The sequence below is a fragment of the Aulostomus chinensis genome, chromosome 18 (genome assembly GCF_037954235.1).
Source record: "Aulostomus chinensis isolate RoL2024-O1b breed Wild chromosome 18, RoL_Achi_v1.0, whole genome shotgun sequence".
Classification (NCBI taxonomy): Eukaryota; Metazoa; Chordata; class Actinopteri; order Syngnathiformes; family Aulostomidae; genus Aulostomus; species Aulostomus chinensis.
In genome coordinates, this window is record NC_141337.1 from 12,584,065 (window position 1) to 12,611,879 (window position 27,815).

Here is a 27,815-nt window from a genome sequence, read left to right on the forward strand (position 1 = left end):
GAATAAAGAATCTGGCCTTTACTATTTTCCAATTCATTGATGAAAATCAAATGGAAATTAAGATATTCACATCCACATTATATAATAAAAAAAAAAAAACACTACCAAATTAAAGAAAGGACCTGAGTAAATGCCTGGCGACCACCCAGAACTGATGAGTCACCGAGGATCAAATGCTTTGGTCTTTGTGTTTTTCCACAGTATCCCGTTGAACTCGTAGGATATACAGTATGTGCATCATCTTGTCCTTATTGGGACGAGTGCTGCCTTCTGCTGGGCAGACTTCACATTCCTTAAATACACATCCCTGCTGGTATGTGGCTGCGGCCTCATTTACTAACCCATACTGATGTAAAATGACCCCCCCCATCACCAAGCTGAGCCGATCAATCTCATGAGATCTCCTTGAGAATTCAGACCACGTCAACTCCATGCGTGAATACAGCAACCTAGAAATAAGTTGATTTGCGTACGTTAACCAGGCTTTGATTCCTGGGTTCTGAAACCTGATTCTCTGGATGTGAAGTTCAGATGAACCTCATGGATATATATGACCTAGTGTATAGCTGTTGATGTCACGGCACATTGCCTATAGCGCGGGCAACATATAGACGAGGCTGCACATATCTGTCCCCTGAGGCCATTCCGGGGCCGCGTTGTAACTCCGATCCTCCAGCTGCAGCACACAGAAATACTGTAACCCTGGCTCTAATGGTCTATCATAAACTCAGAATAAAATAGTGGAGACTAAGCCTGATGGGAGATGTAGGCGAATGCAGCAGAAAATGATGTTATTATAAAGAAGAAGAAAAAAGGCTGATAAGTTAAATTACAAGTTGATAAAGCGCAAGAATGGGCTGAACTGAAACATTTTCAATTAGAAATACAACATATAAATCTCTCTTGGAGAGGAGTATAATCACGTAGGGCTACAACACAAAGATTTAGAAAAGAAAATGTTTAATCACAGTGTTAAAGCCCTCGTTTCCCTATAATTACAGCACTCATCTTTTAGGGGGTCAAACGGGGTGCTTGTCTTCAGTGTCATGAATTAGTTTTAGAGCTGTGAATTAAATAGATCATAAAAGAGGTGTCAAGCGGTTGAATTGGTCTGCCAGTGTGCAACCTGAAATAACCCAACAGTCATTTGAACTTAACGCACTGTCACGCACGCACTCAATTTATTTATATTGTGAGATATCAAAACGCAACATCAAAACGAAATTTTATGTTGAGTAATAAATCATCGACGTGTCGGGTGAAGAGTGTGAGCAGCGGCTCTGCTCATGTTTCCACTCTTCGTCTCGCTAAAGGCCTGCACCCACATGGAAGCAGTCATTTGTTGACCTAAAAATAAGTCTAGGCAACTAGACACATTTTTTAGAAACCCATGCATCTTGGTACCTGATACTGGGACTCAAAGCTCTGTAAAAGGTGTTGCTCAAGGATATATAAGAGAGGCGCAAAGGCTACTGCGGCATTCACTTGAGTCCGCTGGTTTTCACTCGCCTCAACGCAGCGCAAAGGTGAGTGGGGAGGCCGCACTGGCGCACTGACTCCTGGCAGACATCTGAGGGATTCAGACCCGGAGATTTCCGTGGACTATAACTGTATAGAGAAAAATGGAGCAACCATAGCGAACGAGGATCACCGGACGATTCAATCAGTGCGAATAAAGGAGGACAGATGCGGCCATTTTGGTTCCAGAGGACTGTGGAGGATAATTGCGCTTTTTTAAAATTTTTATTTTTAATTTTTATTTTCTTACATTTTTTTAAATTTTTTTTTACAATATTCCGGAAAATTAGCTGCGTGGTTTGCTTGTGGCAGTGCTATATGTTGACGTGAATTGATACATCTGCTGGGAAACCTCAGCTATTTAGTGCCACACCCGCTGCTGGAGGAGGCCTGTGCTGCCATCAGCTCCCATTAAGAGCAGTAGTGATGCTGCAGTAGATTAATTCAGCCTACAGATAACAGAAATTGCTCCGAACATTTGTGAAAATACAACTTTCTCTGTATTCCTACTTCGCAAATACTGTTTTATTGGAAACTTACCTGTACCTACATCATGAAGCGTAGCAGCATTTTAGGCCACGCACGCCCTTCTGTGTCTAGCTCTTTAATATCCATGTGATGACTTGAAATCGTTTCTACACACAAACACATCAAACCCACCCACAGTTAAGCCAGCATGTCAGGGATTCAAAAAGTGTGAAATATGACTACTATAGCAAACAAAATGACTCCTGCATTGATTTTGTGATGACTATAATAACTCTGAGACTTCTCTCTCTGTGTCTGTCTGTCTCTCTCTCTCTCTCTGTCTCTCTCTCTCTCTCTCTCTCTCTCTCTCTCTCTCTCTCGCTCTCTCCAACCCCCCCAAGATAAAAAATGGCCTTCGCTGGTCTCCTCGGTGATGCTGATGTAAAAGCAGCTCTGGATGGCTGCGCAGGTAAATACCCAGAACGCCTTCTCATTAATATTTCTGTTCCACTAAGTTTCAATGCAAATTGAGACTTGAGGCAGGTAACTGAAATCAAGCTCGACATTCTCATTCCAGCAAAACATCAAAAACGCCATGTTGTGCTTGTTGCAGCTTGTTAGTTACGTAAGAATGTCTTTTCCAGCCGCTGACTCTTTTGACCACAAGAAGTTCTTCAAGACATGCGGTCTGGCCGGCAAGTCTGCTGATGATGTCAAGAGGGCCTTCGCCGTCATTGACCAGGACAACAGTGGCTTCATTGAGGAGGATGAGCTGAAGTGAGAAAAATTCACACTTAAAAACATCCATTAGAACCCTGAATATCTGCTGAATCTAATATTGCTCTCCTTTTTCTCAGATTAAACAAATTCTTAAATCAGTTGCCTCAATAGGAGGGTTGAGCAGAACACTCACAGCACTACAGAGCCTGAGGAAAAAATAAGTTTATACGTTTTTTTACATTTAAAACTTCAAGGGGAGACTTTAATTTGTAGAGAAACACGTTATTCTGCAGAGCGATTTGCTAACCACTCCAATCAGTGCAATCTGAAGTGTACACGTCATTACTAATCCCCTCACTTTTTCTCCTCCTGTCAGGCTGTTCCTGCAGAACTTCTCTGCTGGTGCCAGAGCACTCACTGACAAGGAGACCAAGGCTTTCCTTGCTGCTGGTGACAGTGATGGTGATGGCAAGATCGGAGTCGAAGGTGAGAGATCTACCAGAACACGGATTCTCAGCATCCATTCACATACAGGAGAAAGTCAAAACACTCGGTCTGAGCCCAAAAAATACTCTGTTTCCCCACTAATGGCAGTTTTATTCTACTTTCACAGAGTTTGCTGTCCTTGCAAAGGCATAAATTCCCACTGACCAAGATCCACTTCATTTCATGGAACTGCGACCTCCTTGCAAGATTCTGTAATCATCAGCTGAAAGAATATTTTTTATACCTTATTTATGAGTTGCCTGCGGACTATTTCTCAACATGGAACACATATTTTACTGTTAATGCTATTCAGGTGTGTTGAATGTTCTGAAAAATGACTTGTGCAAATTGTACAACACCATCTGCACTTTTGAGGCAGAGTGAAAAACCAGGAATAAATACTCTTTTGGTGTAAAGTCATCTCCTTCAGGTCCGCTGTCTTTGCATTGGTCAACTGTGATATATTATTACGCAACATTGTGTATTCACATAGCGGTGGTGGTTAGGTCAGCACAATGGGTGGAGGAAATGGAGGCGCCAAACGGTTCCACCTGCCAGAGTTTTTGAATGCTAGGGAGGTGCTGAGAGCTGGTTGAACTGACCTATACCCAGCGCTTGTTTTGATAATTGGATAATGAGGAGGGGAGTTTAGCTGGACGCAGGCCAGGAGCTGGCACACACACACACACACACACACACACACACACACACACACACACACACACACACACACACACAGAGGGAGGGAATAGCCCTGGGTTTTGCTTGCATGCTTCCTGGATATGAGGGGGTTTGCATTGGATAGCTGTCACGCACAGTGTAATCAGGATGTCGGCTCCAAGTTTTTTTTCTCCCCACCAACTGCTGCGTAGTCAATTAGATGATGTGCTGTGACAACAGGAAAGCTATAAACAGCAACTGTTGCATCAGCAGAACCTTTGAGGATGGTGCAAAGATGCAGCTCTTTTTTTTTTGGTCATGTCAGAGGTTTTAAACAAATTACTCAATTAATGGTCTGCTTTTTTTTATTGGAAAGCCTTTGTCTCACATTAGAAATGATTGAATACCGAAATTTCACATCGATCATATTCACTTTGCTCTAGGAACCGCCGGTCAGCAAATGTGAAACCTTTCGCGGTTGTCAAAACAGTAAGAGCTGGTTACCCCTCAGGACAGTGGCGCCACCTACAGGTAGTTCTCCATTTCCAAGCTGAACAGCTGAGCAGCAAGGTCAAGACAAATCCTCCCCAACTGTTTTTTTGGTACTTTGTTTTCTTCTCATAGCAGAAGCATTCCCTGGTGCTTTAAAATAGCCCCCAGTAACTCTATAGAATGATAGGATGGGTGAGGAGATATGTGCCACCTCCCCAGTCCTCTCACACCACTTAATTTGGAGCTTTGAACATTAACTGGCACTTAAAAAAAGGATATATATTTTTTGAATACGTATATAAAATTATATGGACTCGTGAGTCAAAGTAAGAGTGATTTAAAGTTTCATTTTACCCACACGACAGTAACTAGTGATTGATTTAATTGATTTTAAGGTGCAAAAATGGACAAAAATTATGACACTAATAAAATCTGACACTCTTGATGATCCTATCAAGCCTATTAAACATGTACAGCATCTTAAACTATCATTTATTTCAGTACATTACAACTGTTGTAAATACCCACATAATCCAAATAAACATTGTTACGAGGAAAGATAACTAATGTCCACTTACGCCAGCTCTAACGCATGCATGCTCAGTGTCCACCCTTTAGAATATGGTTGTCAGCTGCACTTGTTCCAACTCCGGAGCCGCGGACAGGCCTATTCTTAGCCGTGGAGGATATATGAAAGACTTCTTCAAACGCACCTTTTAAGCGTCTTCGTTTGTGAAACCTAAAATAGAGCGTGCTGTGTCGGGAGGGGGGCAAATCTGACCACCACCACTACCCTCAAACACCCCCCCCCCCCTACACACACACACACTTCTCTTCTGCGGTGTCAATTCTCTAATGCCTCAGATTTCGATGGAGGGAAACTATAAAAGGTCACCGGAGGCACCGGGAGGATCACTGTAGTCGACTTGACTCCTGTCCGCATCATCCGTACCCTACAAACAAAGACCCCACAGAGGTGAGTGGGAGAGGAGAGGAAACACTCGACCCGAGACGGCATCTTTGAGAAAGCATGAATGACTTTTTAACATTTAACACGGACGCTACCAACTGCGGCGCAGCTTTCTAAAGACAGATGAGAGCGTTTTTTTGTTTTGTTTTTGTTTTGTTCTGGGGGGATCAGCAGCATGAAGAGGACACGGAGCTCTTAATCTCAGCCTTTCCAACGGGACCTGGAGAGATGTGGAATTACTAATCTGTTTTTAATCCGAAATCTAAATAAATGACAGCATTTGTTTTTCTTAAATCCCATCCTTTTTTTTTTGTTTGTTCTGCAAAATGTGTGGTTTTTTTTTATTTAACTGGATTAATTCCTAAAAGATTACACGAACCTCAAGCTCAGTAGATACATATGTAATGATAAATTGTTACGGCTATTTAGGGACTATGGGCTAAATGGTCAACATCCTAAACTTTTATTTGGCTAATATGATTCAACTTTTGTTCCGGCAGATCAAAATGGCCTTTTCAGGTGTACTGGCTGATGCTGATATCGCTGCAGCCCTGGAAGGATGCAAAGGTGACTCCTTAAAGACTTAACCACAGCCTCCAGCCTAGATTTGTGTGTGTGTGTGTGTGTGGGGGGGGGGGGGGTGGAATCCTCTTTATTACATCTTGCTTTCATTTCAGACGCTGGCACATTCGACCACAAGAAGTTCTTCCAGGCATGCGGTCTGTCTAACAAGTCCGCCGAGGACGTGAAGAAGGCCTTCTCCATCATCGACCAGGACAAGAGTGGTTTCATTGAGGAGGATGAGCTGAAGTAAGACCACAGTACTTGACACAAAGTACATGTACTCATGTACTATAAGTAGATATATGAGGTATTTGCACTGTTAAGTTGATGACAGAAAGTTTTGATAATCATTTAGTTCTCTTGTCATTCCTTTTTCTTGGAAATTTAATGGTTCCAGCTTTTGATGATATTTACACTTAACTGTACTTACTTAAGGTACATTTTCACAAAGGGCCTCTTACAACAGAGTAGTTTAACATACTGGTGTCAGTGCATATACTTCAGAAAAGGCTCTGAATACAACCTCCACCACTGACGAACAGGCTTGTTGGTTGTATTGCTCTTATCATGCTATGGGACCCCCTGCATCAGAGGGTACTTTTGCTATGGGTGCAATGTTAATCATCAAATTAGCTTTAAAATGTTTTAAAAAACAACAACAAAAACAAACATAAAGTGGTTATCTGTCAAGTTCTGTGAATTTAAATGAAGAAATTTCACACTCGCAATTAAAACTGTGCAATACCAACACAGTCTCCTTCGGTCCATCCTCTGTGTAGGATGTGCTGGCTGATGACAGGCTAGCAAAAAATGCTAACATTCACCACAACCTGTGGTCTCACCAGCCTGCACACAGATAATGACTATACACTACATGCCTTCAAACTTCCTGGTGCTCATATACCAAAGTCTACTTTACGTGCAGATTATGTGCCAGTTCTTCCAGTTAACGCCATCAACCAACAAGTTCTGGCTTCCTACGTGGCTTTCATTGCTACGTTGATACTTGAGAAAATTTCTATCGGGAATGGCATAAGAAGAGCGAGTGTTATTTTTAAAACGCAGAGTCATGTGGTCATCATCTGAATTTGTCATTTGCTCTGTTCATTGGCATTGACTGAATGTTTCATTTGACTATGACACACGCTTCTGCCCTGCAGTTTGAAAGTTTTGTTATCTGATTGCTGGTGGAAGAGATGACGTTGGCTATATAGCTTAAACAATTGATATGAATGTTCCCTCAAATAAAACAATTCTGAAGCTACTAAGTAATGTAGCAACTGCTGTTTCAGTTTGAACAGAGGTTTGTTATTTTTAATCAAACTGGTTGACAAAACTGCACTTTGCAAATAAATTCACGTAAACGCGCTAGAGTGAACTACTAATTTCCCTGCTGCTAGTTCCGTTAGCACTGTTGACCTGGCAGGAGCCATTTAATCAAACTGAGTCCACGTTCAATTGAGAAAACAGCTTCTAAAAGCGTTGTGCTCAACCCTGTGATTGGGCCATGCAGGATTTATGGTGCAAGTAATGTGAACTGTGAACTGACTTCCCTCACTTTTTGTCCTCAGGCTGTTCCTGCAGAACTTCAAGGCAGGTGCTCGTGCACTGAATGATGCCGAGACCAAGGCTTTCCTCAGTGCTGGTGACACCGACGGTGACGGCAAGATTGGCAGTGATGGTACGAGCTGCTGAGACATTCCAGAAACGTTTTAGTGTAACTGTTTATTAGGAAATACGACCAGTACCAATTGTTTCTTTCTGTCTCCCTGTAGAGTTCTCTACCTTGGTTAAATCATAAAGAGGCAACTGACCAACAACGCCTGCTCTGATGGAACAACAATGCCCACGTCGACCTCCCCCTTTTCAACTGAATATAAATAATTTTTATACATTTGCTTAAGAGACCTTTCCTCCTATGCAACAAACTGTCCAAAATGAAGATTTTGAATGTCGCTCGGTTGTGTTCATGTCTTAAATATGAATTTTGCTTATTGTAAAATCTATGATGCACTTTCCAGGAACTAACAGTCAACAATAATAAATATTCTTTTGCTATGGTCTTATTGGATATTTCTCTGTGAGTGCGCTGTCTTTTAATTTGTGAACAGCATCTGAATGATCTTGTACAGAGACGCACGCGCATGCATGCTCACACCCCGGTGAGGACGTTCATCATAAGCCTAACAGCCTTACCAAAACCAGAACCTATACCTTACTCTGTATCCCTACTGTACATCCAATCTTATTCTATGTCCATAATGATACCCCCGTATCACACATCATCACATATCATCATGACATCTTCATGAGGACCTTCCCTGCATTCCCAAGCCCTTTACCCCCACCTTAACCATCACAAATAAATGTTTAACCCTGTTAACCCTGACCCTGAACTTAACCCATAAAACCTAGTCTTAACTTTCCACCAGCCCTTTGATGCTCCTCATGATGATCTGGGCTCCAGCCACTAGATGGCGTTATATCCATTATCAGCAAGCAGGAGGTGATACAAACACATGTTTCATCGTCTGGTAATAAATGTAACAAACATTCAGATATCTGAACCCCCCCCCCCCCCCCCCCCAAAAATCTAGACACAAACAAAAGCCTGGCTGAAGGCCCCGTCTTTGATCCCTTAAGATCAGACCAAAAAGTAATCCTTTCACATAGCCATGTTTGAACTTTTCTGAGACTCTAAAGAGGAATTTAAATTTCTTTTATATCTTGAAACTGCTCTACCGAATAAAACATCTTAAAACATTTAAGGGATTACAGACAATTCATTAATTCTAAATTGAATATAGTATTTTACATGACTGTGGTACCTGGATGTAAAGCTGATTTTGCCTCAGTTCAGTGTTAAAGTGTTGAAGGAGAGTTTGATGGAACTCATTTATGTACGGCCAAAACCAAAATAGCAGATCCAGCTCCGTGCAGGGGCGGGCTGTAGGAGGGTGTATGTGTCCGTGCCCTATAACCTGTCTCTGTCCAAGAGTGAGGACGCAAAGAGCATTAGCAAATGTAAATGAATAAATGATCGCCTAGTAACAGAATAGTCTGCAAGGGATCAACGTGGTGCATGACATCATTGCCCCCGGGCGGGTTAAGTCGCACCGCTGCTCTCGATCCGGTGTCCACGGGCTCTTTTTCTCACACAGTCTGGGGGAGATGATTGAGTTTCTCCTCAGCTGCTCAGGAGTCCAGCTTTGCAAGAAGACAAGACAATCAAGCAGCACTTGTTAAGGGCCCCCATTAACAAGTTGGCACCTGGATTAGGTTTAGGGTTGACAATGACAAACCACCAGTTGGCTACAAGCTTTTATTCAATAATGAAAGATGCCTGGATACTGCGAACGAATTAAATAATGGGCCAGCGTGTGTAACCTGTGTGTAAAAGCACCTTGAGATACTTGAATCATTACACTTATCTCTGGGCTAATAAAACAAAAACAAAATGTCTCCCAATCCAACATTTCCATGTGGTTGTAAGAGTTAGTGGGCTTTTTATTCCTGCAACATAGTTTCTATTCCTGGGCCTTTAAATAAAGTTTAGGAGAATCTTTGGGCACATGTCACGACACCTCACCTTGTGGACTTCATCTGCAGCAGGTCTCGATAGCCAGCTGACGCGTGCCAGAGGGCTGCCAAGAATCACCCCTGCGAACAGGGACTGACTTCTCATGTGAGGAAATTGCCCGAGGCTTCAGTGCCCTGGCCCTCGGCTCTGTAGGATATCCCTCAGTGTCCGGTTGCAGATTACATTTCTGGAGACATTTGCATAGATGATAGTTTTATTGAAGCGCAACTTCTACCTGCATCCTGCCTATGGACACCTTCATCTAACTGTACCGAGAAATGACCTTTTTTTCCCCCTCCTCGTGAGCTGCAGTGAAAAATATCCCATGAATGTGCTTAATGACCACTGAATTTCACCGAGGGCAACAAATGTCCTCTGAAACAGGCCACCAGAATTGGTCATTTTGCAGCTGCTAAAAGAATCCAAGTGACCGTATGGGACAAATCAGACACCAGAGTGTTCAGAGCCTTTATCTAAACGCCCTGTGTGAGTAGGGTCGATTATGCATCATCATCATCAGCATGTTGGCGCACCAGTACGGCCGAGGGTGACCCCGGGTCCCTTAATCAGCACAGTCGACGAAGCAATTGGAGCAGACAGTGAGAAGGTTATCAGGAGTTTGTCATTCAGCGAGAAGCAGTTATATATATTAGATCATCCGGACCTCGTCTGACAGGTTGAGAACGGATAAAAAAAAAAAAAACTACTGCATTGTCTGAACTCACCACATGATCCTGCACCAATGTGGTTTTAAAACTGACATGTCGAGATGCGTCCTTTCCGGGTGGAAAGTTTCAATGTCAGTGACATTTTAGTTCCCAGGAAATGCCCTTAAAATGCGGGATGTGTTTGCGGTGGGATGTGTGCTGTCTTTGGGGATTGCTGCCTGTAAAAGGATATCTGCATGAAGGGGTGGGGGCAGGAGAGGAAGAAATGAGAGAGAGATTGCAGTTACATTACAGCCTTCCCTGTATTTACTGTACTGTATAATTCTAAAGGTGGGAAGAGGGGGAGGAAGAGGAGGAGGAAGAGGAGGAGGAGGAGTAGGGATGTTGGGATAATAGGAGGGGTGCTGGACAGGGGGAGAAGAACACGCTCCTCACCTTAATTTGCTATTTACAAGGGCGTTACAGATGTCCGCGGTCTGGTCTCTCTGCCCCTGGGCGTTATAAATAGTAAAGGTTAATTAGTTAGCTGAGAAATTGGATCAGGGGCGGGCAGTTAGAATTTGATCCAGAGACAGGTAACTCAAGCAATCCCCATTGTCACTGCAATCAGACCTATATAAATCCACCTTGACGGACAGCAGTCACCACTCAGCCTTACCTCTCTGCTGGATCACCGACCGGGCGAGACACCCCTTTAACACGGTAAGTCACTTTTGATGGAAACATTGTTTAGAGAGCGATTCTCTTTTCATCAGCCCACTTTAGGAAAGTTAAATACAGCCAGGTGAGACTTTACAGGTGACATCATTGTATTTTGTTTCAACTTTGTGAAAACTGTTGTGTAAAGACAATTATTTTGGCATTTATTTCAGTTCTTCCTCTACCCCCGGATTTACCTGGATGCTTTTGCCTTCGTATTAGATTAAAAGCTGGCAAAACATTTGTAAATAATTTACCGTGGTTGTTTCTACCTACAGGAATAAAATGTCGCTCTCATCTGTTCTTTCTGCTGAGGCAATCGACAGTGCTGTCAAGGACTGCCAAGGTATCGTCTTCCAGCAATATCATTATCGCTTTCTTGTTAATTTTTTTTTTTTTTTTTTTTTTAGATGTGCGTGTAATTCTGTACACCGCCATGTTGGGTAAACTAGGGTACATTGATGAGGCTTGTGTTATTTGATATTAGCAACAAAAGATGAGCCAAACAGATGAAGCTTCTGAAATGTGTCAAACGTAGAGAAATAAAAGGGGAATTTAGGGTCGATCGTTCTATATCTGTACTTGCTGACTGGAAGAAGTCAAGACTGTAAATATGGAATGTAAATTGTATAAATGAACAATAATCGTGGGTGACGGCATTATTTCTTTTCTCATCTTTCTAACTGTCTTTTTTGTTTTGTTTGGTTTCGTCTTCTTCACCCAGCACCAGACACCTTCTGCCCCAAGAAATTCTTCCAGATTTGCGGCCTCAACAAGAAGAGCCCTCAGGATGTGAAGAAGGTTTTTGGGATCCTGGACAATGATGGCAGTGGTTTCATCGAAGAGGAAGAGCTGAAGTGAGTCAGTTTGAAGGATGACATCACGCTTCAGCCTGAGATGGGTTCATCCGATTTCTTCGGTGTGACGTTAAATCTCGTTTTCTTTGACGCAGAGTTGCAACAAAGTTTTAATAACTGCGGAAAACGCATTTCTAGGACTCAGACTCTGTTTTATGCTGCTGCTTGTTTTCTTTGTGATGTACGGGATAAAGTACCTTGGAAAAAACACAGTAAAAACTCGCTCCCTGGTTGCAGCAGTCTCTTTGTCTGTTATGTGGGGGAAATATTGCTTAGGAGAAGTGAAGCTGACTATATTTGAATTTGTGTCTACCAGGTTCTTCCTGCAGAGGTTTTCTCCTACTGCTCGCGCTCTGACAGAAAAAGAGACCAAGGCCTTCATGAGCGCTGCTGATGATGACAGCGATGGCCGGATTGGAGCAGACGGTGGGAGCATCCGTTATTTAAGATATATATGTTTCGTAGCGTGTTTGTGGGCCTAAGGAGCGAAAGCACTGAAACCCAGAAATGACACAGTCACATTTAAATGATAAAAGATAAATAATATTTAAGTTTTTTGTCAAGCAGGAATGCAGGGAGATGCAGTAGTGCAGTTAATTCACTGAGATGTTCTGTGGAAACTGACTGCCTTTGTGAATTCTGCATATAAATTAGAAAAATTACAACTTTAGAGTTGGTGTCAGATGAATGAAATAAGGTGACACATCTCCCTAATGCTCTGTTTTCTCTCTCTCTCTCTCCAAAGAGTTCCAAGCCATGGTCATCCACTAAACAAGCTTCCAACCCAATCTGGACCCCCCAACCCCTCATAGTCCACTGCATCAAGGGCTCTCTGAGTTTAGTTTAGTCTCAGCTCATCTGGTTAGATCAGCTTTTTTTTTTCTTTTTTTTTTTGCAAGATCTGCCATGGTCCACATTTACCCACATTTTCATGTCCCCCCCCCCCACCCCCACATTTTAGACTTATAAATAAATGCTCAAATAAATGTAGTATTTACCAAATTACTGAGAAAATAAAATTTTAAAAAAGAACTCTCTCCTCCTGGCTCTTCTTTTTATTACTTCCATCTAAGCTTTCTTGTAAGTTTATATGTCACTAGATAATGATGTGGAATAACAGGACATAACTGTCAGTCAGTTAACTGTAAGTGTCATGGTGAGAATGAAGTGTTTCACATGGCTAAAGGGAAGATGTAATTAACTATTAGGATGTTAGGAACTACACACACACACAAAATCATAGTTTTCCTTGCAGTTATAAAATGTCCTCTAATCTTTAAAAGATCCAACAGCAAATGAGACTGAACATCCAGTATAAGAGAGCAGACATCCCCTGCAAACAAAGGGCTCCAGATTGAGTGTACATACCATACATGAGTGTGTGTGTGTGTGTGTGTGTGTGTGTGTGTGTGTGTGTCTGTGTATTTGTGTTTGTTGTTGTACTTACTACATAGTGAGGAACAAAATATGTATTTAACCAACTGTGAGGACATTTCTGGAAAGTGAGGACATTTAGTCCAGTCCTCACATCTTCAAAGGGCTGTTTGAAAGTCAAGACTTGGTTTTAGGGTCAGGGTTAGAATGAGGTTCTGGTTATTTTTAGGATGAGGGTCAGGTATGAAGTTGTGATGGTTAAGGTTCGGTGAAAGGGCTAGGGTCAGGAATTTTGTTTGTGAAGTAACTCACAAAGGTAAAAAACAAGGGTGTGTGTGTGTGTGTGTGTGTGTGTGTGTGTGTGTGTGTGTGTGTGTGTATTCATAGGTGTTCTCAAGCAGCATCAGGGTTCATGGAGTTTATTTAACAAAGCTGAGTTCAGGTGTCACTTGATCCAGCCGAGGTGAGATTCAGGTGGTCATCAAGGTCACCTCCTCCGCTTTCTCTGTAGAAGCATGATTCTACACACTCACGTGCACACACACACATGCACTCACAACTATTATTGATCAAATATGATATGAGAAAAATACATGTAAATGCACAAAATTGATATGCTCGTAAACACAGGGTGAATGTTGATTCATCCCTCTCTGTGTCTGTGGCTCAAGCTACTTTCAGGGACACGCAATTAAAGTTTTACTTCACCCTAACAGTGTATTTTGCCGTAAAAGTAATCAGAGTTAGAAGTCTTGAACTCACAGAAATGTTATACCCCTGCATTTCTTCATGCTGACTCCAGCCATCAGAAAGCACCAGCTGATTATGATTAGCTTGAAGCTAATGGAGATCGACTACTAACAACAGAAACATTTAATTACAAACTCCAAAAGGCATCATTCGTTGTAATTAACGTGGTCTTTATACAGCCATGTGTTCAACAATCCATAATCACTTCGTTTTGTCCATAACACAAAATCGATCATTTCTAGCGTTCCTGCTCATTTATGGTTCCGTTAAACCAGAATTTTGTCCGTTTTTGTGGATTCCTGACCATACGACTGGAATTTGAAAAAAAAAAAAGAATCTGATGATGACATATTTGAGAGGGTAGAAAGGCATTTGTTTGACAGTTTTGCTGTTTAGTTCTCCATCAATTTCAAGCTAATAATAAATCTCTGTTTTTTTTTAAATATCTGGGGTCACAACAAAGTCATGCAGAGGGGAAAAAAACGTGAGATCCAGACACTTAACTATGAGAACTTGAAAAGCAAAACAAGCGAATCAGAGTTTGGTTAAGTAGCGCTTAGTGTGGGTCACCGTAAAATTAATGTGTTTGTGTTTATGTGTTATGGGGACATAAATCTGTTTCCACAGTGCATTGTGAGGATTTGCTGTCGTTTTTAGGTCTGGATGTTAAAGTGAAGTTAAGGTGTAAGTTTTCAGTAAAGACTGTAGTGATCAAAACACACACATGCGCATGGTGTCTTTTCTAACTGTACTTGTGAAAATGCCAACAATGTCTGACCCAGGCAAGTTTGATTGGCTGTTTGAAGGTTAAGGCTTGGTTATTCAGCCGTGAAGGTTACAGTTGGATTGAGGGGCTGGGGAATCCAAACGTTAGTCTTTCATATACTCTTTTGCCAAGTTTCTTATGACGGAAAATAGATTTTAAGTTCCGCACACACACATATTAAACAGCACACAGCTTTGTTATCCTCTGTAATTAAAGGATTCATGAGATTAAACTTAACAACCAGTTCACTGCTTGCTAAAGATGCCAAAATAGAGAAGTTCTTTGAGTGGTTCCACCTCTGTGTCATTTCAGTTATCTGTATATTATAGAGAGTACCTGTCTATTATCGTGAGGTCATGGCCGTGCGATGTGTAATCACACACATTGCTACTTGCTCCAGATGGTGAACTGTGATAGTAGAGGTTGCCTCTTCTTAATTAAACACGGACAAAACGGTATCAAGACACAGACATGCCCAGAGAGACGCAGTGCTAATAATCTCATCATGTATCCATATCAGCTGTTATCAGTTTGGACTCTCTGCTGACATGAGGTGACAGAGGACAGATGGGGAAGTTGGGGAAGCCAGTAGGTAACAGAAGCCAGGGTGATGCACAATGGAGCTGTGACCCCTGCAGGTCAGGAGTGGCCAGTGGTAAACAGGAAGGAAATGTGAGCCAACAGGTCCACGCAGACTGCTGGATGTGCGACAGCAGTAAAAGATCATGTGACAAGCAGATTACCTAGACACAGATTACCTAGACTGCGGCAGGTTCTGATAAGCATGATGGATCGACATCATGAAAAAAATTCAACACAGTTTCTTGACAGGGAGGAAAACTTGGACCATGTCTTAAAGGGATAGTTCGCCTAAAACTCCCCAGCATCCTAATAAAAATAGCACAAAAATTAAGGAAATTTCGTAGATTATTTCTTTGTTGCGACAGTACTTCCTGGAAATAAATCTTATACCATTGGAAAGCCTGTTTATTTCCCTTCTAAACGGTGCCACATTTGTAAGGAACATGCATTTGTGGGATGAGCAGCAGAGCTGAGCATGAGCACCCAAATTCTGGAGGTGGTCTCTGATAAAACCCGCTCCGTGGAGGCGAGTGTTGTCATCTTGAAGGATAGAGTTTGGTCCCAGACTGTGGAGACATGATATTGCCACTGGTTACAGAATCTCAACAGCAAAAAAATTGCTGTTTGGCAGGGGCAGAGAAGATTTGGCAAATTTTTCATGGGCGCAGCCCACATACTCAGCTCTGCTGCTCATCCCACAAATGCATGTTCCTTGCAAAAGCACCCTTTAGAAGGGAAACAAACAGGCTTTCCAATGGTATAAGATTTATTGCCAAGAAGCACTGTCACAACAAAGAAATAATCGACCAAACACAAATTTAATTAATTTTTGTGCTATGTTCAGGTGGTTGGGTGAAGTGTTTCTGCTGGAGATACACAGGAAATGGTATTACGGCGTTGCAGGAAATGGGGTTGCAGTCCCAGATAATCTAAGTGAATGGTGACCAAGTTACAAAAACAAACAAACAAACAAGCAAACATGATGGAACCATTCAAAGTAATCCAAGTGTCCTGGAGTGTCAACAAGCCAGACTGTTTTGAAAAAGGTCACTGGCACCATGTCTTCAGCCGTTCCGTGGCTCCAAGCCATGGCTGAAAGCATGGCAGGCAGTATGGATGTATTTTATTATTTTGTTTCATGAAGCTTTTCTTTTTTTATTTGGATTGCATTTGTAAACTGGTCACCATTCACTTCTAAACTCCAGCGGTATGTAGCAGACTAAAAAAAAAAAAACTTCAGTCAGTATGAGTCAATATGTAGATATCAACTGAATTTTAATTTTTGGATGAATCGTCCCTTTAAAATGCAACTTTTTGTCGTCTGTTTAGAAAAAAAAGGCATGTTTTACTGAGGACTCTGTTGACACAAAATTGGTCAACATCTAGCTTTTCCAGAGGGATAATAAATGACGAACACTTTCAAGAGAAAAGAGAGTTATGTCATGAGACATAAACACATTTTTGATAGGTGGGGAAATCCCTTCTTTATTAGACAGAAATCAGAAGTCATAAGTGATATTTTTAGAATGGGTGGTTAAAATTTTGTGTTCTTACAGCCCAGTTGAGCTGATACGGCTCATCGGAGCAGTAGTAGCAATAGTAACTGGAACAGCTATCGGCATACAGCAGTAAATGACATGAAGGATTAGATATTAGGAGTATCTTCATTTCTTATTTGCTTTTTATGAAACTCCTACTACTTTGTGTGTGGATCATGGGATCCAGGGTGGACACTCAGGCCTAGCACGATCGTCTGCTCGGCACTTCAATAATTGATGCCCTCGATTCATTGTCACCAAAAACTCATATCAAGAAAGGAGAGTCCGTCTCACCTTACTGATTAAGTCCATGTGAAACTTTAATGTGCATCCCATCTTCAACTGATAAAGCGCCGGTATGCTCGGGCAAACGAGGGGAAGGGAAGCCATTTAGAAGTTCGCTGCGCTTCCTGTGTGTACTTTAACCAACGTTGATCATATTTAACTCATTCCCAGTCTTTAGAGACTGAAGGTATCAGAGATGTTGCTACCTGATAGTCTGAACAGGGAGGAACATCGTAAAAGATTTAACTGGCATGTAAGGGTGACTGAATGGGCTTTGTGAGCTCTGCGCAGGAACTCTATTCATAATGCAGGGGATGACAGCACTGCCTCTGTTCTCCAACCAGCATCAGTTTGGAGCCTCTGCTTATGATGTCTGCGTGTCGCTTCCCTTCATTAATGAATGATAGGCCAGGCGCATATCAATGGCCATTCATAAAGAGCATTAAGAGGGCTATTTCTCTGAATCTAATTTTACCCTGCAGTGTGAAACCATTGTTTACATGCTAACTGATGCTTTTAGCAATATGTAAGCTGTGTAGACTGCAATTTAGACTAAAAGCCACACCCCGCTTGAGCTCCTGAGCAGTTGTGGCATGTGCTGACTCTCCCCGAGTCTAAATAATGGCTGTCACGGAGAAGTAGACAGGTACTTTACAGATTTTTCCAAATGAGAAGGCACAATCCGATAAATTGGCAAGAGTCACCTGGAACGAACGTACTCTGACAAGCTGAATAATGGAGGTCAAGTGTCTGCTTGTGTCCAGTTACACTTTGGCCGTTAAATATATTACAACATCTAACTGTTAGATTAGATGCGTACGTGGTGATAGCAGTTGGATTACACTTACGGCGCATGAGGACATTATATTAGAAATATTTTATTTACAGTAGGTTTATATTGAGGAAATCAGTAACTTTAAAGATGAAACCAAAACATCCATCTTATGATATCTCAACACACCCTTATTGATATAAAATGTAACGTATGTTTAAGGCCCAGAGCAGAACTCCCGCAGTATTTACTATCAAGTATCGCTCCAACACTAATTATACGTCAGTGGCTCAGGACTCCTAAGTACCCCCCCATCCTGCTCCTACAGCCTGACAGACTCCATGTCGCTTGTTCCTGCATGATTTAAACAACTACTGCGAACTGTCAGGTTTCAGCTCCTCTCCAGTCTCAGTTGCAGATCCAACCATTAGCTAGCAGAGGATGAGGCTTGAGTGTAAAACAGCACCGAGCTGATTCCACTGACAGGAGGTGACACAGAGAGGAAGGTATCCACAAGAGGATATGTCAAAGGAGAACCTGGTGGCCTCTTCAAGTGCCTCTGAGGGATTGTGTTGCGAGGTTTGATGGAGTCAAAAGATCAGTCAAGATAGAAACAGGAACTGTAATTACTGAGGTTGCGGTAAGCTGATTGCCAATCAGACTTGAAAAATCAGACATTTCAACCTCGTAAATGTCTTATCCAGAAAACAACCTTGAGGAGAACCTTTAGCCTTTTGGGTCGACTGATAGCCGTATGACACATTTTCAGTATTCTCAAAATTATACACAGAATACAGAATACTCCTGACCTCAAGTGATGTACTGTGCCTATTTGGTATTCAGCAAATATGTTTTTTTCTGGCATAGAAAAGTGCATTTTGGCAGAATGATATTGTAAGTATATGTTTGAATAATTATTCTCTGTGCAAATGTACATTTGTGCATTAACAACCACTTTGGCTGATAGTATAATACACTGAATAAGACAGAACAAGGCACAAAAATATGATATAATATTATATATACACATATATATTCAAGTTAAAGATTGCCTGTTGGACTAAACTTTTGCATTTTTCTGTTAATTTTCTAAAATGTAGATATAACATGGATATAATAATCATTACCAAAAAATATGATTTTCATTAAAGGATGAGAAAATGTTATTAAAAAATGGCACATCTGCACCTGCAGACAGAATTTTTTTATGAGAGATTATACTTCTGTCCATCCTTACACACATTTCTTTCCCATTCTCATTGATGCATTTAATGCCTCATGAGACTTTCTTCAAAATTTGGTACAAATGTTCACTGTTCTCATGAAGCCACTGAATTGTTTTCAGGTCAGTGCACCAGCAGTAAATATATTATTTGTCAATAATCTTCGAGTTTGCATGCAAGTAAGCACTGAATACTGCTACTCTGAGACCAGCATGACGTCACTGTGCAATCCCTAATGATACACAGACTTCTCAAATAGATTGTCTAACAGAAATCGTGCCTTATTAAGCACACTTCTCTTTAAAATTTACAGTATAATGTCATTTTCAAATTTGCACACACTTTTAAAAAACACAGTGAAATACAGTAAAAGTAACTGGTACATGGACCTTTTAAGCATGAAAAAAAAAAAAGCATTTTTGATGACACTGTGGTTCTTACAATGAAGTGGTCTCCGGCCAGCTCCCTACACTGTAAGAGCATTATTGAAGACATGGTTTGCAAGTGTGGCTCTTGCATCATCACGATCAGATAATTATTCAGAAATTGAAACTTGTTATTTTAAGAAGAAAAAAACAATTCAATAAATGAGCCAAAACACATAATAAAAGCCGTGATACTGCCGCAGACATAGGACGTGAGAATTAATGCTCTGACGCCCTCTAGTGTGTTCTAGAGGACACAAGCAGACAGAAACGGTTGATAACGTCGTGACTCCGTGAATCAAAAGAAATTTTCATGACTAAATTGTATAATCCATAAAAAAGCATTAATAATTAGCTTCTCGCCACATTATTATAACACATCCCAGCTTCGGCGTCACTTTTACTTTCGGCGGACATGACGTCACAGTGGCCTTTCATTTCCGGTGGGACCCGCTGCTGCTGTTGCTGCTGCTGCTGCTGCTGCCTGTCAACATCTCAGCTACAGAAGAAAAACCTCTATCCGAGATTTTCTTGACTGTTGTGTGGCTAACTGTCCTTCGCCATGCCCATGTACCAGGTAAAGCCCACCAGCGGGGGTGACGTAAAGATTGATTTGCCAACCTGCATGTACAAGCTACCGAATATCCACGCGCAGCAAGGGAGCAGCTGCACCACCGAACACGCGCTCCAGGTAACGGCTAACTTCATCTCGACAAGCTTGAAATTTAGAACGAATTCGCTTGTGTTTTTGTCCTCGTGTTGCCCGAACGTGGCTTTGCTCTCCACGCATTTTAATGATCTTTGCTCATTCCCCGCTTTGGAATCCGCAGGAGTTGGGTTACGCTAGGCTAGCTAGCTTCTTTAGCCTGACAGGGCACTTAGCAAGCTGGGTGATGCAACAGAAGGTTCACGTCTCCTGAGTGCCACGAACATTCTCAAGCTATTCTGTGACATACTGTGTTGGCATTTATGTTGTCTTTCTAATCTCTGTGGGGTTTGCCGAAATTATTGAAATTGTCAAAATGTACATCGTAATGGCCATGCAACAGCTGATTTAACCTCTGATATCAGATAGCTTAAAACCCAACCTAATGTCAAAGACTCAGATTCAGTGCCGTAATCTCTCAAATGTCACAAGACATAACACATAAATTGTCCTGCTTTTGACAGTTTGTCATAATATGTTGGCACTTTGTTTCTGATAAATTGAAAACACTTAAATACACTTCATTTCACCCAGGCAAATCGGAGAAGATGGTATCAAAACCAGAAATGTGAATGCATCCAAATTCACATTTGTGGTTTGTGACAAGATGACCAGTCCTGTCTGTCTCCACAGAACGGCGAGGTGGACCCAGCTGTTAAAGCTCTGGAGGCACGGCAGGATGAGATCATGCGAAAACTGTATGAGTTGAAAGCAGCTGTGGAGGGTCTGGCTAAAACGGTGACCACCCCAGATGCAGATCTGGACCTGACAGTCAGCAGCAGCCTCTCCTCCTCCCAAATCTCCAGCTCCACAACCTTCAAAGGCACGGCAGGTCTGGACACACTACTGGGCAAGGTAAGACGCAGCATCGTAACTGCTGAAATTATAAATAGAGCGCAAACATGAACAACCTGCTCATTGGAATTTGCCTCAGATCAGATATGAAGGTGTTGGCTGACTGCACACCACACCTGTGCAGGCGCTATTGCTCTGGGTAGACCAGTGTACTAAAATAAAATTGATTTGGGATTGTACACATATTTACCTCCTTTAATTGTGAATGTCACCAGGACCTCGGAGCACTCCGTGACATCGTCATTAATGCCACCCCGAAGCAGCCACCTCTGACCCTGCTGGTGCTGCACAGCCTGCTCTGTCAGAGTTACCGGGTCCTCTCCACAGTCCACGTACACTCATCGGTTACCAGCGTGCCCCCACAGCTTGTGTCCTGCCTCGGTCCACGCCACGCTGACAGCTACGCCCGCCAGCTGTTCCAACTAGGCTTCACCCTAATTTGGAAAGATGGTAAGGCTCAGTCAGAAGCAGGGTGTGTTAGTATGAAGACATAGGATGAGTCTGAAACAGAGGAAGAAGAGAGAAACTTTCCCACAGGATTTTACTGTAAATTAATTAGGCAAAATATGACATCTATTTGTTTAACTTAACGTGATCAGAATGTGGATTTCTGTTCTTGTTGATTTCTTATCAATTTCATTATCGGGACTGAATTTTAAAATGCAAAAAAGAATTGACAAGAAGATGGAAACCCTTCTCTCCTGTGCATGCAGTAGGGAGCTGATACCTGCAGAGACCAGCTGTCTGCTACTTAACAGCTCAATGAATGGGCAGGGCAGGGAAGGGAGAAGGGTTTCTGTCTTCTTATCGGTACGACAACAGGGCAGCAGTGTGTGTGTGTGTGTGTGTGTGTGTGTGTGTCCGTCCGTCCGTCTGTCTGTCCGTCCGTGTGTATCCAACACTCTGCTCTAGCACCATCTCGCTGCAGTTTCCATAGAGACAAATGAAGAAGCGTGAGTCCAAATACAAGTGCTCTCACTGACCATCTATGGCTTGATGGCAAAGACGAACAAAGCCAATTATGATACTGTTGGCTCACATAGCCGATAGTCACGGTGTCCCATAATCAACAGGAAGTCTGTTCACATCAGTGCAGATGGAGGAATTCAACACTTCCAACTTAGCAAATCGTCTCGCTGACAGACATGCGTTTGAACACTTACAGAAAGTCTTCTCATTCAGTAGTAATGGGAACCTTGAGATGATGTTCCACCTGTCTGATGCATGTCTGTCCTTTCCACAGTCCCAAAACTCCAGATGAAGTTCAGCGTCCAGAACATGTGTCCCATTGAGGGAGAGGCCAACGTGGCACGCTTTCTCTTTAAGCTCCTCGCCGCTTACCCTGCTGACCCCGCCCTCGCCACCATGGTGGACAGCTGGGTGGACATGGCCTTCTTCCAGCTAGCAGAGGGCAGTGCTAAGGAGCGAGCCGCCGTCCTGCGCTCCCTCAACTCCGCTCTGGGTCGTAACCCCTGGATTATAGGGCCGGAGTTCTCACTGGCTGACATCGCCTGCTACTGCTGTGTGATACAAAGTGGCTCCTCGTCCGCTGCCCCCGCCAATGTCCAGCGCTGGCTGAAGTCTTGCGAGAACCTGGGCCACTTCGGTCCTGCTAAGCTCGTTCAGCAATGACTCAGGCCGTCTCCGGAGAAGACTTTACCCGAGCAAAGTGAGAGAAGGGCATTAGAATAATGAAATCTGTATGGAAGCTTTGTCTGGAGGGCCTTCTAATGCTTCCCTCCCCCCTGTAGTATCACTGAACTGACAGACTCCTAGAAGCAGGGTAGTTTACGGTTAAAGCTCTCCACCACGCTGCTTCCGTAGAATGACGAGATTCTTTCGTGCCAGGGAGGAAGCATGAGAAGACTGCAAAGACAAGCGCTTACCCATCATTAAATCAATGGTACTGCAGAGGCTCCGAGCCTCACACACTGTGCACCTTCCACCCACTTTGTGCCTAACGAGATCCTCTTCTAAATGTGTGTTCATGTGTGGTGACAGGCATTACTGTGTGTTTTAAAAAGGGTTTTCTGAAAACATTAAAACATCCACTTTGGATCGAGCTTTGAACCGGAGCGTGCAGTTTGCTTTATTGGAGCGTTTGATCACTGGGAGCTTTGTGTTTACTCAAGTGCACATTTGTGACCAACAGGTGGCAGAAATGTCACACAAATACACAGTCGAGAAGTTTTAGCTAAATGCATGCTGGGAGAACCTGGGCTCATCACTTGGTCTTTGCCTTGAAATGGAGGGTAAATTTAGTTAGTTTAAGAAAACGGGATTCATATGGTCACAGAATTGAGGAAAAAAGAGAATTCCAAGGTCTGGAAAAGTCTTCCTTTTAAGAAGTAAAAGATCTTCCAAAATTTGGAAAAAGTCAGGAATTCTTGCAATTTTTTTTGGGGGGGGGAGGGGTTGGAGGCAAATTTCAGTTCATATCAACTGGGAAAAAAAATCTCTCTGTAAATATTGGCTTATTTTAATACACATCGCACGGAAGGTTAAATTCTGGGCATGCTTTACTATTCCCGTCCAAACACCTTCCTCACAGGAGAGTAAATCATTTGGTTAAAAAGGTGTGAGAACACTGTCATTTCATTTGCAGTATCACTTAAATATTCCTCAGGTGCTACAGGTGTCGGTGGAAGAGGAATACTGCTCAATCTGAAGAACCACCACGCTTACACCCACTCTCTCAGAATACCTGTGACTTATGATGTAATTATCCAGCACTGACCCACGTGTGAACGTTTATTCTTTTTTAGTTTTCACCCACTACAGTTCGCTATTTTTACTTCAACTTCCTAAATCTGCTCAGCTGTATTCTAGCTCGTTATTCAGATATCCATGAACGCTTCGCCGTGTCTTCTCTCTACATTCAGCTGCATCTTCTAAGTAGACGTGTTTGGAGTAGAATGTCGAGATGCCGTTTCTCAAGTAGAGCAGATCCTGGAGTTTTACAATTCTGTCTAATCTTTCTGGACACTTGTAGGCAAAGTCAAATAAAACCAGAAATCTACAATATATGTACCTGAGTACACATATATATGAATATCAAGGTTTTTTCCATATTCTCTAGAGGGGTTTTGCAACATCAGAAATGTTTTCAGGAGTCCAGACAGAGCCTGCCTGCCTGGGTGTGTGTGTGTGTGTGTGTGTGTGTGTTGCGACTGCCTCCCTTTGGTCTCCAGGCAGCTGTTTGACAAGACAGAAGCTCTTGACTGACACCTGGGATGTGGTGAGGAAGGCTCTCGGGACTCCGCAACACTGGAATTCAGTTGTTGGTGTGCTTTGTGCTACAGCTTCTTACAAACGTAATCTGTTGATGTAGCCAGCGCTGCATAAACAATGCGACTGTGAGTATCTCACCGCTAATTTATTCTGGACTCTGGATTAAAAAAAAAAAAAAAGTACACAACAGGGGGTCCTTTTTTTTTGTCTCTTTATATATTATATAAAACATACAGACAGTAGACGTGTTCTGATTCAACAGCTGTAGAAAAAGAACTAGCTTAATGGAAATAAATCACTTCACTTGAACCCAGCGGCTACTTCAAATCACAATCGTGCTCTTGTTAGCACTTTCCATTATTAAATGTCACTGTTGTTGATTGTCAATTTGAAATGTTGGTACGTAGGTATGCCATTCTGGAGCGGGCAGGGGTGGAGGTAAAGGGGTGGCACTAGCGGATTTCTGATCAGCCACTCAAAATTTTTATAGCAATACTTCACCCAAAAGTGTATTTCATTTTTCAAGTACTCGAATAGCTCACGCTGATGTTGTCTTCCCTCCTGTGTTACCTTTTTAGGACTCCATTATTCAAAAAAGAGCCAGCCGTGCCTATTTACCATCAAGCTAATCACGACCCTCAAACCCAACAGTGAAACTAAAAACAAACTGCTCTTAGCTTCGAGCTAAATATACGCCGTCGGCTCTTTCTACTATCTGGGGTCAAAAAGAAGTGATGCAGGAATGAAAACGAAACATCTGTGTGAGCTCAAGACACCTGTTTGTGAGTACTTCAGAGAACAAAGTAGTCATAAAGAAGCATCGTGGTGTAGTAAGAAATACTTCAGTGAGTTAGCACTTTAATTAGCATTGATAAATGCCTTTTTCTGACACCATGAGCCCTGGCGTTGGCAGACTGGGCAGTTTTCTACCAATTTGGACTACTTTAAAATCACATTGACTGTAGAGAAAACTGAATGGTTTACATTCAGTCAGGTTTTAATTCACGTATTGGCATTTTAGTTAATGAATCAGTTCGTTTGCCACCCTGATGTGCAGGACCTCCCTGAAGTAGATTCAGCCCCCTTCTACAGAAGTATAGGTCCATCAACAGGTGCGAGTAGGGGAAGGATTATTAGAAAACACATCTGGCTAACGGACACTGTCACTCAGGGTTTTGCTGCCATGAACTGAATTACAAGGCTGCGAAAGAGAGAGAGAGCGAGAGAGAGAGAAAGAGTCACCGGAGAATAAGGATTCATTCCGAGAGCGAAGGACACACGTTGCTGTTGTATCTTAACAGCTGAACGCGTTCAAAGTAGTCGTCAGTCAGGAAGTTTCTCTGTGAGGTGACCAGGTTGCCTTTCTGACTGAAGAGCCGCTGGACGGGCGCAGTTGATGGCAGGGTGGTGTTGTATTTGAGGAAAAGCTGCTTCACTCTGGGGAAGTCCTGCAGGCACTCTAAGCTCTTCCCCGTCCCTTCCATGTACTTGCGAATCTCTTCCATCACCCCCCGTTGCTGGATCGGAGTAGCAGGCTTTACAGGCCCGTAATTAAAAAAGTCATCTTCGGATTCGATTGGCGATAAGTATCGGCTGGTGTTGGCCTCTGTTATGGTGGCGGGGTCGATCTGAGCGGCCTCGGCGGCGAGCAGTGAGCACATCTCCTCTCTGTCGGACGCCGCGATCCACCACAAGCGGAACTGAGGCGTCGTTGCTGTTGCAATCTTTGCTTCCGTGCTGGCAAACAGCTCCTGGAACCGTGCGTCGATTGCCATGACAATAGCATTGATGACATCACCAAAGTAGTTTGCAGCCTCTTTCTGGCCGTTGAGCTTGTTCTTAAGGCTGAGGACCGTTGGGATGACCAGGCCCAGGTAACATTTCTGTTCTGCTTGGAAGAGTTCGAGTGCAAATGCGAGCGGGTGGAATACAGTCACGTATTCTTTCAGGAACTCCATCTCCTCCGGCTGCATGCGTGCGACCTCCAGCCGAGCACACAGCTCTGTCAGCTCCCGTTCAGTGAGAGACACGATCTTCTGCAGGGCGCAGTACTCCACGTTCCAGCGTATAACAGCGGGGACAACCAACGCCATCTTTCCGATCTCGTCTGCTGCTTCCATACCAACTTGGAGGTGATGGCATTTGCTCCAAATGGTATAAACTTTAGCCATCATGCTGTAATAGAGCTGGCACATGGGACCCTGCGACACAGCCTGCCAAAAGTCCTCTGTGACGATCTGTTCTAAGGTGTGTGACGCACAGCGCTGCACTGTGGGCAGAAACAGCAGCATGTCCTGTTCTGGTTCGCCCTCAAGGACGGTGCTCACGTTCTGGTAAAACCCAATGTCGTCGTCGCTTGCCTGGCCGTCCAGCGCGAACTCTTTGAAGACGCTGATGAAGGGGCTGGCGTTATCAGTGACTGTGGTCTGAACTTTACTTTCAATATTATAGGCCACGTGGATGTCGTGTATTCTCCCAGCGACCTTGTCGTACGTGATCCGGCCCTGCAGCCGTGCAAAACCCAGAGCAGCCGACTTCCTCTCCAGGGACACGGCGTCGATCCAGTGACAGGTCATCCCGAAGAAGCTTCTGTTGTTGGCTGTCCACACGTCAGCTGTGGTGCACACATACTGGACGCTGCTGAGTTTAGTCATCAACTCCTCTCGCATCCTGGAGAAACCCTGATCCACTTTTGTGAATAAAGTTACCCTGTCCATGGATTTAAGCCCCTCGGTTAAGCCTGCAATTAACCTCTTGAATCCCGGTTGCTCCAGAATGTAAAAGGACAGGCAATCCTCCACGATGAAGTTAAAGATAAGATTATCTATCTTAGCTTGGGTCATGCATTTGGAGATGATTTCTGCTTTCAGTTTCTTGAGCTGGCAATGCCTGCTTTCCTCGCCATTGTGTTCCTCCTTCTTCCGCCCCCTCTTGGCATCAGGCCTGGCTTCACCTCCTAAATGTGATCTCTGGAAGACACCAAGGTGTCATGTGGATGGTTAGGGGGTGTGTCACATGTAGCCATCACACTGCAATCTTCAACTGTGATAACAAAACAAAACAATACAATACAATACAACTTGTGCAGAGAAACGGGATGAAGTAAAGTTAAACACAAGGAGCATGTGGTACAGTACTCATCGTGCAGCTGCAATGTAACGTTATCCATCCGCCGTTCACTCATTTAGCCCTTTAAACATTAACCCGGCAGCAACAGTCAACCATTACAAGTCTTTTATCGTCTCCAACTCACGTCTAAATGCTTCTTTAGGTTGGATGTCGAGGTCTTGGACGTGGACAGCAGGTTAACCCTCGGCAGACATAGATTACACTGGACGATGATATTTTTTCCTTGATCTGCCTTGTACGTGAAATGGTGGCGATAACGCCAAGTATGCATGGCCGATTTAGTCTCGCCACTGATTTCATTGTGTTCCACATCCATTCCGGACGCGATTTCTGCTGTTACTGACGAATTGAAATATAATAAAAGTATCGTAATCCGATTTAGTAATCGTGATTACACGTAAAGTAACGACGGTGGTAGAGAAGTCCTCATGAAAAAGGGGCAGGCCTTTGTTCAGATGTTAGCTAAAAGACAAACAAGGTGTTGTCAATGTTGTCAC

The 27,815-nt window shown here is 43.0% G+C and overlaps 5 protein-coding genes across 7 annotated transcripts; 4 read left to right on the plus strand and 1 right to left on the minus strand.

The window, feature by feature from the left end:
* Nucleotides 1-1,339: 1,339 nt before the first annotated feature.
* On the plus strand, nt 1,340-3,495 carry LOC147245205 (parvalbumin beta-like). The gene is made up of 5 exons (XM_086183833.1): nt 1,340-1,526; nt 2,388-2,455; nt 2,631-2,763; nt 3,083-3,192; nt 3,320-3,495. The coding sequence occupies exons 2-5, from the start codon at nt 2,395-2,397 to the stop codon at nt 3,343-3,345; spliced, it is 330 nt and encodes a 109-aa protein (XP_086039959.1). The 5' UTR covers nt 1,340-1,526; nt 2,388-2,394; the 3' UTR covers nt 3,346-3,495.
* A 1,778-nt stretch (nt 3,496-5,273) lies between these two features.
* LOC147245206 (parvalbumin beta-like) lies at nt 5,274-7,940 on the plus strand. The gene is made up of 5 exons (XM_086186042.1): nt 5,274-5,320; nt 5,815-5,881; nt 5,992-6,124; nt 7,450-7,559; nt 7,654-7,940. Exons 2-5 carry the CDS (start codon nt 5,821-5,823, stop codon nt 7,677-7,679), a joined length of 330 nt encoding a protein of 109 aa, XP_086042168.1. The 5' UTR covers nt 5,274-5,320; nt 5,815-5,820; the 3' UTR covers nt 7,680-7,940.
* A 3,079-nt stretch (nt 7,941-11,019) lies between these two features.
* pvalb8 (parvalbumin 8) lies at nt 11,020-12,838 on the plus strand. The gene is made up of 4 exons (XM_086186264.1): nt 11,020-11,171; nt 11,550-11,682; nt 11,999-12,108; nt 12,428-12,838. Exons 1-4 carry the CDS (start codon nt 11,111-11,113, stop codon nt 12,451-12,453), a joined length of 330 nt encoding a protein of 109 aa, XP_086042390.1. The 5' UTR covers nt 11,020-11,110; the 3' UTR covers nt 12,454-12,838.
* A 6,991-nt stretch (nt 12,839-19,829) lies between these two features.
* aimp2 (aminoacyl tRNA synthetase complex interacting multifunctional protein 2) lies at nt 19,830-23,244 on the plus strand. Of its 2 annotated transcripts, none has more exons than XM_086184713.1 (4): nt 19,830-19,974; nt 20,737-20,958; nt 21,174-21,408; nt 22,202-23,244. In XM_086184713.1, the coding sequence occupies exons 1-4, from the start codon at nt 19,960-19,962 to the stop codon at nt 22,588-22,590; spliced, it is 861 nt and encodes a 286-aa protein (XP_086040839.1). In that variant the 5' UTR covers nt 19,830-19,959; the 3' UTR covers nt 22,591-23,244. The 2 variants fall into 2 exon arrangements, with proteins under 2 accessions (XP_086040839.1, XP_086040838.1); XM_086184712.1 differs by having other exon boundaries at nt 19,835-20,088; nt 22,202-23,241.
* A 1,099-nt stretch (nt 23,245-24,343) lies between these two features.
* Nucleotides 24,344-27,815, minus strand: zbedx (zinc finger BED-type containing X). 2 transcript variants are annotated; one of them, XM_086184786.1, is made up of 2 exons: nt 27,443-27,815; nt 24,344-27,158 (listed from the first exon to the last, which is right to left on the minus strand). In XM_086184786.1, the coding sequence occupies exons 1-2, from the start codon at nt 27,632-27,634 to the stop codon at nt 25,446-25,448; spliced, it is 1,905 nt and encodes a 634-aa protein (XP_086040912.1). In that variant the 5' UTR covers nt 27,635-27,815; the 3' UTR covers nt 24,344-25,445. The 2 variants fall into 2 exon arrangements, with proteins under 2 accessions (XP_086040912.1, XP_086040913.1); XM_086184787.1 differs by having other exon boundaries at nt 24,344-27,231; nt 27,443-27,569.